This window comes from Ahaetulla prasina, chromosome 5, assembly GCF_028640845.1.
Source record: "Ahaetulla prasina isolate Xishuangbanna chromosome 5, ASM2864084v1, whole genome shotgun sequence".
In the NCBI taxonomy this organism is placed as follows: domain Eukaryota; kingdom Metazoa; phylum Chordata; class Lepidosauria; order Squamata; family Colubridae; genus Ahaetulla; species Ahaetulla prasina.
Genome location: NC_080543.1, coordinates 95,406,737 through 95,422,046, shown reverse-complemented (window position 1 = coordinate 95,422,046; position 15,310 = coordinate 95,406,737). Strand labels below are relative to the sequence as shown.

Here is a 15,310-nt window from a genome sequence, read left to right as displayed (position 1 = left end):
AGAACCTGCTGGATTTCACTTCTGGTCCTCCTTCAAAAGAACCTAGAGGTATCAGTATTATTATTATTATTATTATTTATTTGATTTTTATACCGCCCTTCTCCCGAAGGACTCAGGGCGGTGTACAGGCAAGATAAAACATACAATGTACGAATTAAAATACAATTTAAAAGACTTATTTTAAAATTAGCCTGAAAAAATTAAAATATGCCATGAACTAAAAACCCCATTTAAAATTAATAAAATTTACAAAATTTAAAAATTAAAATTCAATTCAAGCTAGCCCCGTGCAAATAAAAAGGTGTGTCTTCAGTTCGCGACGGAATGTCCGAAGGTCAGGTATTTGGCGTAAGCTCGGGGGAAGCTCGTTCCAGAGTGTGGGAGCCCCCACAGAGAAGTCCCTCTCTGTGAGAGCATACAGGTCGGTGGGAGGCATGTGGTAACAGCAGGCGGTCCCGTAAGTACCCAGGCCCTAAGCCATGGAGCGCTTTAAAGGTCGTAACCAACACCTTAAAGTGCACTCGAAAGGCCACAGGTAGCCAGTGCAGTCTGCGCAGGAGCAGTGTTACGTGGGAGCTACGCATAGCTCCCTCTATCACCCGCGCAGCTGCATTCTGGACTAACTGAAGCCTCCGAGTGCACTTCAAGGGGAGCCCCATGTAGAGAGCATTACAATAATCCAAGCGAGAGGTAACGAGCGCATGAGTGACCGTGCACAAGGCATCCCGATCAAGGAAGGGGCGCAACTGCCGAACCCGGCGAACCTGGTGGAAGGCCCTCCTGGAGACGGCCGTCAAATGATCTTCAAGCGACAGCCGATCATCCAGGAGGACACCTAAGTTGCGCACCCTATCCTTTGGGGCCAATAACTCGCCTCCAACAGCCAGCCGCGGCTGCAGCTGGCTGAATCGGGATGCCGGCATCCACAGCCACTCCGTCTTGGAGGGATTAAGCTTGAGCCTGTTTCTCCCCATCCAGACCCGTACGGCTTCCAAACACCGGGACAGCACTTCAACAACTTCATTGGGGTGGCCCGGGGTGGAAAAGTACAGCTGGGTGTCATCAGCGTACTGCTGGTAACTCACCCCGAAGCCACTGATGTTCTCACCCAACAGCTTCATATAGATGTTGAACAGCAGGGGCGAGAGAATCGACCCCTGTGGGACCCCACAAGTGAGGCACCTCGCGGTCGACCTCTGTCCCCCTGTCAACACCGTCTGCGACCGGTCGGAGAGATAGGAGGAGAACCACCGATACACGGTGCCTCCCACTCCCAATCCCTCCAACCGGCGCAGCAAGATACCATGGTCGATGGTATCAAAAGCCGCTGAGAGATCTAATAGGACCAGGGCAGAGGAATAAGTCTTCCTTGGAATTTCACACTTTTACCTGTGAAGATCTAAAAGTAAAAGGAGCACCAACAGATGCAGTCAGTTGAAGTAGAGGAGAACATTACTTGTTCTAGCACTGGTTTTGCAGGTTGGCTGCAGGTTCAAAATTGCATAAAAATTTCAGCAATTTGCAAAAGGTTATGCTGAAGAAATGGAGCAATCATAGTGGTTAGAGGTTCTAGTACCTATAGTGTGTTACAGGGATATTATTACTTTTAGTAGTGAGTAATTTGTTTATTAATGATAACTTTTAAAAAAGAAAAGATAATAGGGAAAGAAGGGGACATCTAAATAAATTTGCTATAGATAAGTTTATTTCCCTTTACAGAGATTGCTGTTAATGGAAAGACTAAAAAGGAGCATGAAACATCTCAGTCGCTTGTTGCTTTTAAGAATGCAATGGAAGCAAAAGAAAGGACAAACGATGTCCAGTGGGACTTGAATGTACAAACTCTCATTTCCTCTGCTAAATGGCTTCAACTTTATGGACTCAGGAAGAACAAGATGACTTTTTCTCAGATTTTTTCCCAAATTGGATTCCAGCACAAAGAAGGTATTCCTAAAATATGACCGTGCAAAGAGATCTCTAGTGTGTAGAGATCTTCTTTTGTTGTTTAGATGTCCCTTTTGTTAATAAACAGCAACATGTGTATGAGTTTGTAGCTTTGTCTTAGTAGGAGTTGCTACTTCATGAACTTGCGAGAGACTGTGATGAAGAAAGAATGCACATGATGTAAGTTATACATGAACAACACTTTCTATTGTAGACTATGTCTCCATCTTGGGGAAAATCGTGGCTTCACGATATGCAGATGGTCTGTATCATCAGTACAGGGCTATATCTGATGGCAAAGTCTATAATGTAAGTTGATATATTTATATTTTATTAGAGTAAAGGATTTCTTTTTTTTTTTGAAGGAGAATGTGCAGCAGATAGAACGGTCTTGTGTCTAGCATGTTTGCTGCTTGCACACATCTGAGGACTCTTTAAATAATGGAATTGGAAAAAGCATCTCTTAAAGCAGGGCATAAATTCTAAGGCATCAGAGTAAGGTGTAGCTTTCCAAATTCTCACCAAATTTCTTGGTCCCCTCCAAAAGCTGTCCAATTTTTAGATAAAAGATGTCAGATGTTTATTTATTAAACATATTTCTATGCTACCACAGTTCAGTTAAATCTTATTTGTACGGTGTTGATGATACTACCTTGATAGCCAAAAATGCAAAGGATCTGCAAGCTCTAATAAAATAAAAGTTAAGGAGTAAAGTGAAAAAAAAATGGAGCTAAAATTATAAGGAAAATGACACAGGTTGAACAACCAGCCTTAGCATTGATAATGAAAATATCAAAGTAATGGATAGCTTCTGCTTTTTAGGATCAACCATAAGTAGCAAAGAAACAAGCAGTCAAGAAATACACTACAGACTAGCAATTGGTAAAGCAGCCATGAAGGCCTTAGAATAGATATTCAAATGACATGATTTACAAAGGTCAGACTTGTGCAAGCCATGGTATTTCTTGTGACATTCTATGGAACTGAAAGTTGCACTTTGATAAAGCAAGCTAGCAAGAATACTGACACATTGGTGTGGAAGATTTTGAGAATACTACAAACAGCCAAGAAAACAAACCAGTGGATCACTGAACAAATCAACTCAGAGATATCTCTTGAAGCACACATGAGCAGTCTTAAATTATCTTGCATCTGACATATTATGTGAAGACCTAACTGTTTGGACAAGGCTGTAATGCTGGGAAAGGTGGAAGGAAAGAGAAGAAAAGATTGACCGGCAGCAGTGTGGATGGACTCAGTTATAATGATGATAAGTACACTGTTAGAAGACTGGGAAGATTGAATTAGGAACAGATCATCATGGAGAAAATCTATCTACAGGATTGCTAGGAATCAAAACGATGGCCATAACCAACCAACCAACCAAATTTAAATAAATAATACAAATGCTTCAGAAATACAAAGAAAATAAAAATAAGGCTATATCAGATCAAATTGGGGAAAGTTCTCCAAAATTGCTTGGTCTTTAAGACCAGCACATCCTTGCCTTAGCCTCCCCTTGCCCCCAAATTCCTGAAACTGGGATTGGTTTGGTAGCATTTTCTTCCTGTTAGATTTAATTTGGTTGAGCTGGAGCTATACAGTGACAGTAATCCTGAAAGCATCTGGATGTCAAATACTTTGTAAGTCAAAACCAGCATTTTAAATTGGACCTGGAGACCAATTCAGAGCTAACACAGGATTCACAAAACCGATGTTATATGTTCCCAGTGCCAGGAGCCCAAAAGTATGGGGGCTCCTGCATTTTGAACCAATTGCGCTTTCCATATATTCTTTATTGACAGTCCCATGTACAAATGCATTACAGTAATCTAGATGGGTGGTGGTATGGACATGAATTACTGATGCCAATTCCTCTTTGACAACATTCTGATCAGCATTAGTTAGATCCTGTGTACAATTATTTAGCAGATGATACTGTTCCAGTATTCCTTCATAATCAGCATAATCCTTCATAATCCTTCTTTCAATTAAATAAGTTCAAAAGATGACTGTGCTTGAAATAATATGTCTTCAGCAAACACAGAATATAATAAGCCCATATTGATCTGTTGGAAAGAAGGAAGGGAGGGAGGGAGAGAGAGAGGGAGAGGGGAAGGAAGGAAAGAAGGGAGGAAAGAAGGAAGGAAAGAAAGAAAGAAAAAGAAAGAAAGAAAGAAAAGAAAGAAAGAAAGAAAGAGAAAGAAAGAAAGAAAGAAAAAGAAAAACTTTACATTTTTCAGATTTTCTGGTCACTAACTTGAAATTTAGTATTCTCTTTTTATTTAAATACAGCTGACAGCCAAAAAGAGCCTTCTTCTTAATTTTGCAAATCGTCTAACTGGAATGATTGAACTGTACAAACAAAGGATGGACTGGTTAACCTCTGAAAGTCGACAGATCTTTGGAGTAATACAGGAACAGAATATCACCATTGTTCTGGATTTTGGAACGGCTTCTTTAAGTGAGTTCAATCTCTGCCGAGAAGCACTTTCTATGGTCTTAAAGCAGCAAGTGACCCAAATTGAGAAATTTAACTTAATCCGGTAAGTTATCTATATTTTATTAGTGAGACATACTACTTTTTTTTTTTACCACTGCTCTTTAAATGGCAACAAGCTATTTGGAAAAACATATAAAGTATAAATAACTAAGGGAAAATATTGCACATTTTTGCATATCTTTTAAGCTATTTCTGAGATGAGAAGACTTTCTTGTCTGTTAGGGGTAAGAGAGGTGAACTTTACTTGTGATGGGAAAGTAATCAAGAAAACAAGCTGGAGTGGGGGCAACTCCCAAAAGTTAGATTATTGCCTCCTTCATTTGTACAGTGCTTTCTCAAAAACAGGTGCCAGACCATATGAATGACCAGAACGTTGTCATGTGCAACTCTGAGCGGCTTATGATATGTCCTGGACATTTGGCACCCTGATCATATGTCTGTCTAGACATCAGAGAATATCTCTCTGCCTTCTGGTCTTAGGAATTCCCAGGCTTCCCAAGCATATATATATATATGTGTGTGTGTGTGTGTGTGTGTGTGTGTGTGTGTGTGTGTGTATACATATATACATACACATGCACACACATATACATATACATACATACATACATATATATATATATATGCTTCCTCTTGGTCCTTGTAAGAGAATAATGTAGCATTTCCTCCAAATATTTTAGTTACTTCCTTTGCAGGGTGGCTCAGGATCTTGTGCCATGGCAAGAGAAACCTGTTTTTGTTACAAAGGACTTTATAGAAAATGCCATTGAGTGGCTCTGGATGCTGGAATACCTACCAGGTGTTTGTCACACTGGATCTACAGAAGCAATCTTGGAGGCCCTGTTTGATCATACGGTAATCTATTTCCAGAAGTGTTCAGTTAGGACTGAGGATACCCCACTGAGATTTAACTGCAAGTACTGCGGGAATGAATTATGAAGGGCTCAAGTACTAATAAAAGAATATGGGGTTTATTTAGAAGGAATTTCTTTCAAGTTGTTCTGCAGGCTGAAGTTTACCAATAACAGATGTACATGACAGTATCCTGTTCTGAAGGCAGAAGCTTTATTTCTAATTCCCCTTGGAACAAGGGCAGAGAAATATTTCCATGACACCAAAGAGCTTTGAAATATGTAGCCCTGGTTAGAATTATCCCTTTTGGTATATTAGGTGGAAATATACATGAGCATTTTCCTGTGCATGCAGCCTTTCATGGGAACATCAATTTTTCTAGAAAGTCTAATTAAATATAGAGTGGTACTTAGAAGTTGGTGAAACCACCTAAATTTTCCATATTTAATTGGGTTCTGTTTATGTTGTTTTAGGAATTGTGGGGAGAACAGATCATGTTTTAGGTCCTATTTATGCAGAAATATTGAAAGTGCAATAGGGTTCACAAACTTTTTAGTTTTCTCTTTTGGCTTGCCAAACAGAAGCACAATAGTTATCTTCTTCTTTTTTTTTTTTATTTTTTTTTTTTATTATTTTTTTTTGCAACAAACAAACAAAAAGAAAATACATTATTACACCCTTGTGCTATACATAAAAGGAAGATTTGGGTCTTCGGATATATCCTCATGATTGCCAAAATCCACGTTCTCGAGGTACAGGTACTGAAGCGTCCAATGTTCCAAGCGCAAAGTCCACAAATGGTTTCCAAGTCTTCCAGAAAATATCTTCTTTATACACACCACTTCTAATTTTAATATCACATGTCATTTTATCATTTAAAGCTAATTTCCACATTTCAGAATTCCACTCTTCTATTCTAAAAATCACATCCAGTTTCCAATATCTAGCTATTATAATTCTACCTATTATAATCATAATTCTAATCAATTCTTTTTCATATTTTGTTAATTCTATTTCCTTAATTACCAACAATAATATAGTTTCCACTCTCAATGTTATTACTTTCCCCATCATTTCAAATATCATTTTCTCCAATTGTTGCCAAAACTTTTTAACCTTATCACAATTATACCACATATGTTCATAAGTCCCCAATTCCATCTCACATCTCCAACATTTTTTACTAGTTTTTTTATCCATTTGTGACAATCTTTCTGGAGTCAAATACCATTTCAAACAACTTTATAATTGTGCTCTTTAATCCTTATAGATAAAGTTCTCATAATTCTACTCTTCCAATTCACATTCCAATCTGATTCTGGTATTTCAATATTAAGATCTTTTTCCCAATTTGTCCTCATCACTCTTTGTAATTTTTCATCAGAATTTATAATCTTATAAACCCTACTAACGAGTCCCTTTAGCCCAATTTCATCTTTCATAATCCGAGATACTAAATATTCAAATTCAGTTTCACATCTATTTATCGAATAATTTTCCTTTAGTTTTTTTGTCCATTTTTCTATCTGTATTTTTTCAAACCAACTTAACCCTAATTTTTCAATAATTTCTTTATTCCTCCTTTCATTTCCCATAACTTTTATCCAATCTCTAATAATTTCTATATTTTCCTCTTTAATCACTTCATTACGTTTTATATTATTTTAATCGCCAAATTCCAGTTGTCTCCCCCAAAAAGATTATATCCGGAATTAAAATTTTAACAAATTTGTTCCACATTTTACTTAATCCCTTTAACCAATAACTTCTACTTACACATTTTAAATTTGCTTTATCTAAAAACCACCTTGATCCAAATTTCTCTATATCCCTTAACTCTAAATCTCTCCAATAATTATCTTCACCTTTAAGTATTTTTACCACTATCCGGATACCATACGCACAGTAATAATTAAATAATTTGGGGATTCCTAATCCACCTTCCTTTTGATTTTGATACCACATTTTCTTCACTAATCTGGGTCTTTTGCCACCATTGCAAAATTTATCCAGTTTTTCTGATATCCTTCAATATCTTCCTCTGTCAGATTTAGTGGTAGCATCTCGAATAAAAAGTTGAACTTGGGCAGCAACATCATCTTACACATTGCAATTCTACCAAACCAAGACAACTTTAAAATTTTATATTTATCTATCTTCTTCTCAATTTCGTTAATCACCACATCATAATTAAGTTTTTCAATTCTTTAACCTTAAGTGAAAGCACTATACCCAAATATTTCAATGTGTTTTAATCCTTATCCCAAATTGCTCTTGCATATTCTCAGACTCATTACCATTACTATCCATCAATAATTCTGACTTTGACCAATTTACTTTCAATCCTGTCATTTCTTCAAATTCTATCAAATGCTTATATATCTTTTCAAATCTTTCTCTACATTTTCAAAATAATTAAAGTATCATCCGCATACAAATTTATCTTATACCCTTATATCCTTCTAATTCTTCATCTTTTCTATCATTTTGTCAATATTTCCATAGCCAATAAAAATAATGTTGGGGACAGGGACATCCTTGTCTCGTACCAGCTTCTAATTTTATCTCTTCAGTTAATATTCCATTCACCTTCACTCTTGCACTGCTCTTTTGGTACAATTTTGAAATAACATGTATAAACTTATTACCAAAGCCTAAAGCCTCCACAATTACTTTAATTGTTTCCCATTGTACAGAATCAAAAGCTTTAAAAATATCCAATGATACTATACCAATTTTATCACCATTATATTCAGCTACATCTATAATATTTAATACTCTTCTAACAATATCACTCATGTATCTACCCTTCACAAAGCCTACTTGATTATAACTTATATATCTATCTATAAATCTATTTAATCTATTACTTATAATAGCAGTAAATATCTTTGCATCCTGATTAATTAAAGAAATGGGCCGATAGGACTCAATCCTTTCTAAATCTTTATCTGGTTTAGGAATTAGGGATATCACCGTTCTATTCCATGACGAAGGTACTTCCCCACCATGTAATATTCCATTGAATAATTTTTGCAATCTTGGTATTATTAATTCTTTAAATTCTTTATAAAACTCAACAGGTAATCCATCCTCACCTGGAGCTTTCCCTAATTTTAATTTTTGTATTATTCCATTAATCTCATCTTGTGTTATATCTTCTTCCATCAATTCCTTATATGTTTGATCAATTTTCACCACATACTTTTCTAAATAATTTTGCAATTTTCCCCGATTAATTGGTTTCTTTGAATATAGATTCTGAAAAAAATTTCTAACCACTTCACATTTCTCTAATTTTTTATAACAATTTTTTATAAAAAATGCATCTCTATCATCTATCAAAACTCCAATTTCTCTCTTCTCTCTTTTATCTTTCGCCATCTTTGCCAATAATTTAGAATTTCTATTACTAAATTCAAAAAAATTCCTATTTAAAAATCTCAAATTTCTTTTTACTAACTCTGTATCTTCTTCTATCATTTTATTTCTTAACATATTAAGCTCCTGAAGAATTTTTTTTCTTTAGTAAGCAAAAATTGATTTTCCAATTCTTTAATCTTATTTTTATCTCTTTCCATTTTAATTTTATAATTTTTATATTTCCTACTTGATAATTTAATACTCTCCCCTCTAAACACCGCTTTCATCGCATCCCAAACAATTTCAAATTTAACCTCCCCGTTATCATTTAATCTCCAACTTTCCTCCAATTTTTTAAGTATCCATTTTTTATCCTTTTCATTTTTATACAATTTCTCGTCATATCTCCAATAGCTTCTTTTTTTCTCAAAATTAAAATCTAAGTCCACCATAACTTCTGCATGATCAGAATCTGTAAAATTCCCACATCTACCTTATCCACATTATTCAACAAATCTTTAGAAAGAAAAATATAATCAATTCTAGAATATGTATTATATATCTTAGAAAAAAAAGTGTATACTCTCTCAATTCCTTTAACCTCTCTCCACACATCAACCACGCCGTTTCGAAGCATCCACATATTTAAAATCCCCAGTTTATTTGCTCCTCCACAGCGGGTGGGATTAGTACTGTCTATTTTATCTCTGATTAATATAAAATCCCCAGCCACAATTACTTTCCCTACACTTTCATTCTCCAAAATTTTGTTATTTTTCAAGAAATTCTCTTTGTTTTCATTCGTAAATATAAATTAACAAGTGTCACTTTTTCCTCATTAAGATTTCCAACAATTATTACATATCTTCCATCTTCATCCAAAATTACCTTATGTTTTTCAAAGTACACCCTATCTGATATCAGTGTTGCAACTCCTCTAGCTTTTGAAGTTCCAAATGCTTTTTCATATATTTGCATACCTTTTATATACATTCTATTTGAATCTTCAGATTTCTGATGAGTTTCTTGTAAAATAAAATGTCTGGTAAATCCTTTTAATCTTAAGCTCCAATCTTCTTCTTTAATCTGATTCCTGTACCCTTCACATTCCATGACATTATTTTATAACTCCCATTTAAAATATAAATTTTTAATCCTATCCCGCATCTTCCTTTCTGTGCCCCCACCACCCGACATTAAACTACCATATAAACAACAATAAGAAAACAGAAAAACAAAACAAAACAAACAATAAAATACAACAATCTTCTTCCCCACATCCTCATCGGTTTCGCCTCTATAAAGAGAATGGGGAGAGGGGATGCCAATGCCCGGGCACTTCTTTCGGCTGTCTATTTAAATTCATCACTCAAAAAAAAAGATAGCGATGACCCGCATTCAGCTTCATATTTTCCAAGACTCTTATCTGCTTCTTCTCCTACTGTATCCTCACGACTCTTCTTCTGTTCAACCAACACAGGTGATATTTCTTTCCTCTTCAACAACTTTCAGAAACGCAGCAAATTGCTGCAGCTTTAAATAAAATTGGGGAAAAAATAGCAGCACTATCAGAGCGTATAGATAATTTGACATTTAAACTGACATCCGAAGTGCAAAATTTAAAGCAAGATATGGATGATAACTTTGCTAAACAAAAAGAGGAAATGACAATGATTAAAGATGAAATGGAGCAGCTGCATGTGCATGAGGCAAAAGTAGATCGGCAAATTGGCAAAATATTTTATAAAAATGAGCAGCAAGATAAGAGAATTTGTCTTTTGGAAGAAGAGATGAGGAAATATAATTTTGTTATCAGAGGAATCTCGGAAGAAAGGGAAGATAAATTGAAACAGCGGGTTTTGAAATGGATTAATGATTTGGATACGCAACTTACGTTCACAATAGCAGACCTGGCAAGCGTTTTTAGAATTGGATATAGAAGGCAAAATGGTTCTAACAGGAATGTGCTTGTCAGGTTCGCAAATCTTGGTGATAAGTTGGAAGTTATGGCCAAGTTAAGAGAGTTGGGAGATGCTTTGAAGTTTGAAGGGAAGACTATTCAAGTCTTCCCGGATATATCAAGAGAAGAAAGGGCATGGAGATTTTTTTTAAAACCAATTACAAAAGTTTTGAGAGATAATGGAATTAAATACAATTGGAGGCCACCACAACAATTGAAATTTTTTTATAAAGGAAGGATGCGTACAATCACCCCAGATATAGATGCATTATTATATTTACGGGAGCTTGGACTGATTGAGATGGAGGATTTAATGGAGATAAAAGATCAAATGCTTCAGATGGGTGGAACATACGTGGAAACATCAATCTCAGAAGAAGAAAAAGGGGCTATTGGAGGGCAAGACTCCAAAGGGTTAAATAGTTATCTTCTTAACAAAAAAAAAGTCACACTGTACTGGCTTATTCAGAAACAATTAATTAGAAATTTCCTGACTAATTGTTCATAATGTACAGAGAAGTATGAGTATGCCACACAGTATATCCATTCAAAATATTGAATTCTGATCATCCCCTTACTAAATGAAGATGTGATCTATTTGAAGGTAGTCAGGTACATCTGAAGCAGACATCTCTCAACTGTATTTGTTAAGACAGAAATCTTTTGTAATGTAAGGTAAAGGTAAAGGTAAAGGTTCCCCTCGCATATGTGCTAGTTGTTCCCGACTCTAGGGGGCAGTGCTCATCTCCATTTCAAAGCTAAAGAGCCAGCGCTGTCTGAAGACGTCTCTGTGGTCATGTGGCCAGCATGACTAAATGCCAAAGGTGCATGGAATGCTGTTTATAATGTATATCTTAGTAAAATAAAGCAGCCCTCTTTCCTGTTAAATATGGAGGCTACAGATTCAGCACCAGTGGGGTTAATGAAGTTTAATTCATTGAAAACTGGCATCCATTCCTAAGCCCAATGAAGCCAAAATCAGAAAGCATGCATTGTAATATCATGATGCAAATACACGTTTGAGTCATAACATTGCATAGAAGTATGCAAGGGCTGGTGTTTGCATCACAGCATTGTGACACATGTTTTCTTACTTATCCCCCTTTGCCCTTCCCTGGATGTGTAGGCCATAAACTGCTGACACAAAAAAGTCAGGCTTACATTAAAGCTGAGGATCACATAAAACTATATTACAGACAAAGAGATGTTCTTGTGGAGACTATATCCAACCTCAAATAGAAAATAGCTTTCTGTACTTTCTGTACTTCACAGCAAGTCCAGATATTGTAAATCATTCTGATAACACAGCATAAGGGAGAATTTAAACAGTTTCCCTTTCTGGAAAATGGAAGCTTTATTTATTTATTAAATTCATCAGGTCATCCAACTTCATTGTGATCTTGATGGCACACAATATGAAAACAATTGAAAACAAACAAACCTCAGAACAACAGTCATCTGGGGGAAAAACATACTTTAAAAAGAGCCACATAACATGACTCTTCTGATATAGGCGGTGGGCTCCACATCAGTCAATGAAAATGGTTTCTGAGATAGAACATGGACAAATGATCACTGTGTCTAGAGCTTAGAGCCCAGTCGCTCTCGCAAAACATGTTGTTATGAATGTGCAACTTTATAGGCATAGCATATAATTCCTGCATTGTCTGTGATGATGGGATTTGTCACCAAACTCTTCTAGAGGGCACCAAACTGAGGAAATTGATAAAAAGACAATCCATTTTATAGAGTAAGAAATAACTATTTTTATTTTTTTGTAAAAAAACCTACTACTTTTATTAAAAACAGTTGATAATACATCAGTAGTGGTGCTTTGTGAAGTGACTAAAGTCACCTTCTGAAGTTGCTGCTTGAGCAATGAAACAGATGCGGGCCCCAAAAACCACTTCAAGCCCCTTTGCAGTATATCTTATCTTGCTGTAATATCTTATCTTTTTCTGACTATTCTGCATGTTATGGGCACTTCTATTGTTTTAGCAATTATGTCAGTCAAAAATAGAAAGGAGGTATAGCTTTGCTATACATATGGATCATGTGCAGGCCTTTGACCTAAAGGTCTTTAACTGTTTTTGTTGAATGACTTGTGCACTTCAGACAGAAGCTGTATACTATTTTGTCGTGGGTGATATACCAGAATGCACAAAGTACTTGCTCATACAGAAGATCTCAAGAAGTCTATGTCCAATCCATACCGTATCTTTCAACGCTAAAGAAGAAGAAACAGTTGCTTTCTTGAAGGATCTGAGTCAGCTAACCACCGGCAGGTATGAAATAAATGGGATGTCTAATATTGTAAGCTCTATAAATCCCAATTATAAGATGTCCCTTTGTAGTTGCTTACACTGATGCTTTCTGGCTAGATTAGACCATATTCTTTCATGTTATTTTGAGATGATGGGAGCTATAGTCAAATATATCTCCATGATGGAAAAAGCTGGAATATACAAATCCTTGGAATAGCATTCATTTCTCCTATCTTAGCAACAAAGCTGATGCCAGGGGTTGGTTGAAAAGCCATATTGGCTGACTGAAGAAAATACAGATTGCAAGCAGTTGACTAAGTCCACATACTGTGTTAAGCTAACATCCAATAACCTTCACAATGGCTTAGCATGATGTGTGAAACCAGCCATAGATGAAAAAATAATTATGGTAAGGAATGGCTTCGTAATCATTTCCAAGAGACAACAATGGTGAAGGGCAAACCTTTATTTAGCTTTTTATTGAAGCAATAACCAAACATAATAAATCAATAATCGACAGGGTTATATTAGCCTGATGTTTTGAGGGCATATCTATCATCTTTCCAGATAAAAACAATTAGAATATCTTTTCCAATCAGTTCCTTTGCATGTGCTGAGCTGCATTTTCCAGATTTTCAAGGCATGATGGCCAGAGAGATTGAGGTACTGGGAAAAAATAAGTTATTTATTAAACGTATATAGCTACCCATTTTATGAATGTAACTCTGGACAGTGTACCATAAAAAAACTGGAAACACACATTTTAAAATAACTATTAAAAATAAACACATGTATAAGGGATTAAAAACTCATATGTCATAAAACCATCTTGCAGGCTCCTGGTTTTCAAGGGATCCCCAGGCCTGGCTTGAAACTCACTTCTTGAAAAATTCCTGGAAGGCCAGTAGCATCAGTGCTAATTAAAAAACAACAACACTGGTTGTAAATCTATAGTCTAGTGGAGAAATGTAGCAGCTGACTGAATGTCCAACTTTCCAACTTTCTACAGTTGGAAAGCTGATGTCAATGAAAAAGTCATGGTCCTTTAAAAAAAAATCAGAAATTTTATGTTAAATATCATGACAAATGCCCTGATTAATGTGCACAAGTTAAAAAAATGAATATTGCAGAAAATATTTAGTTATATAACTTGACTTCTTGAAAGACTGTGGTTTTGGCACCTTCTTCTAAATGATGTTTCAGAACAGATTTTTTTAACTAGCTGATAAAGTCACAAAGATATCATATTGCCCATGTCTGTTTACCAGCTGCTTTGAAATTTAAATTACATTTTTATCTTCTCAAGGAGCTTAAATTGGCATAGATTGTTCTCAGTCCCCTCAATTATAAAAACTATGTGAGGTAGGCAGGGAGAAGGAAAAATCCAAGGTCATTTATAATGACTACAGCAGCAACAGTACAGTATTGTTTTATTTTTAACACTTTTCCTCCTAAAGGAGGTTACACTGCGGTTCCAGATGTATATTTATATCCTATAATTAAAATTAATATTGTTTACACTTCAGGTTCCATGCATTTGCTGAGAGGACAGATGAAGTGCTTGTGATGGGCCCTTCACTCAGTAAGAATGAGAAAGCTACTCTGAATTCAAGAAGGCTGAAAGGAAGACTCCCTTTAGGTAAAAGTAAACAAAATCAATGCTACCCATTGACCTTCAAAGGCACATTTTTATCTGATATTGTATATCAAATGTAGAAGAATAATACAACAAACCACTACAGAGAGAAAATGTTTAACAAGAGAAGCGTATCATGCTAGATTAGATATGAGAGTGTTTGCACATTTGAACATGAAAAAACCAGGCTGATGGCCCCTCATCTGTAGAATTCAACTTCTGCCATAAACATTAGGTGATCAAAGTAATTTAAAACTAATGTTGAAAAGTATATGAAATAAAAGGCGGGGCTTAATATTAAATAAGAGTCTCCTAGAATTATCACCAGGAGCTATGAAATTTGTCTATCTTACAGCTTGTTAGAGCTAATGCTAAATCCATTGTATCAAAAGCAATTTGAAAAAAAAAATTTCAAGGACATATTCTTCTGTCTTCTAGCTGCAGATTGTCCAAGTCAGTTTCTCTGCTAAAACCAGATTTGACGAACGCTTCAGTTATATTTGCATCTAAAATTACCTAGAACTACTGGCCACTTACTTGCTTCAACTGTTTGCTCATGTACATTTGCAATCTATATTATTTTATAGTCATTTATTACCAAATGTGGGGAGTATCGATAAGTATTATAAGCAAGGGTTGAACACACTATTAATAAACCACCCCTCTTCTGATTCTTTAGCTATGTTCTTATATGACAATAAGTAAAATTCAGCTCATAACCTGGGCTTGAAGAATCATCTTAAGTGAAACTGGGATAGCTTGAATGTCATGAAGCTAAGCAGGATATT

General features: G+C 35.7%; 1 protein-coding gene across 1 annotated transcript in view; it reads left to right on the top strand.

The window, feature by feature from the left end:
- Positions 1-15,310, top strand: part of VWA3B (von Willebrand factor A domain containing 3B) — a 133,556-nt gene that overhangs the window by 44,197 nt on the left and 74,049 nt on the right. Inside the window, exons 4-9 of the mRNA XM_058184758.1 lie at positions 1,720-1,944; positions 2,159-2,253; positions 4,240-4,490; positions 5,143-5,302; positions 12,738-12,907; positions 14,413-14,525. Of these exons, the coding sequence (XP_058040741.1) occupies positions 1,720-1,944; positions 2,159-2,253; positions 4,240-4,490; positions 5,143-5,302; positions 12,738-12,907; positions 14,413-14,525 (1,014 nt within the window). The remainder of the gene's footprint in view (positions 1-1,719; positions 1,945-2,158; positions 2,254-4,239; positions 4,491-5,142; positions 5,303-12,737; positions 12,908-14,412; positions 14,526-15,310) is intronic.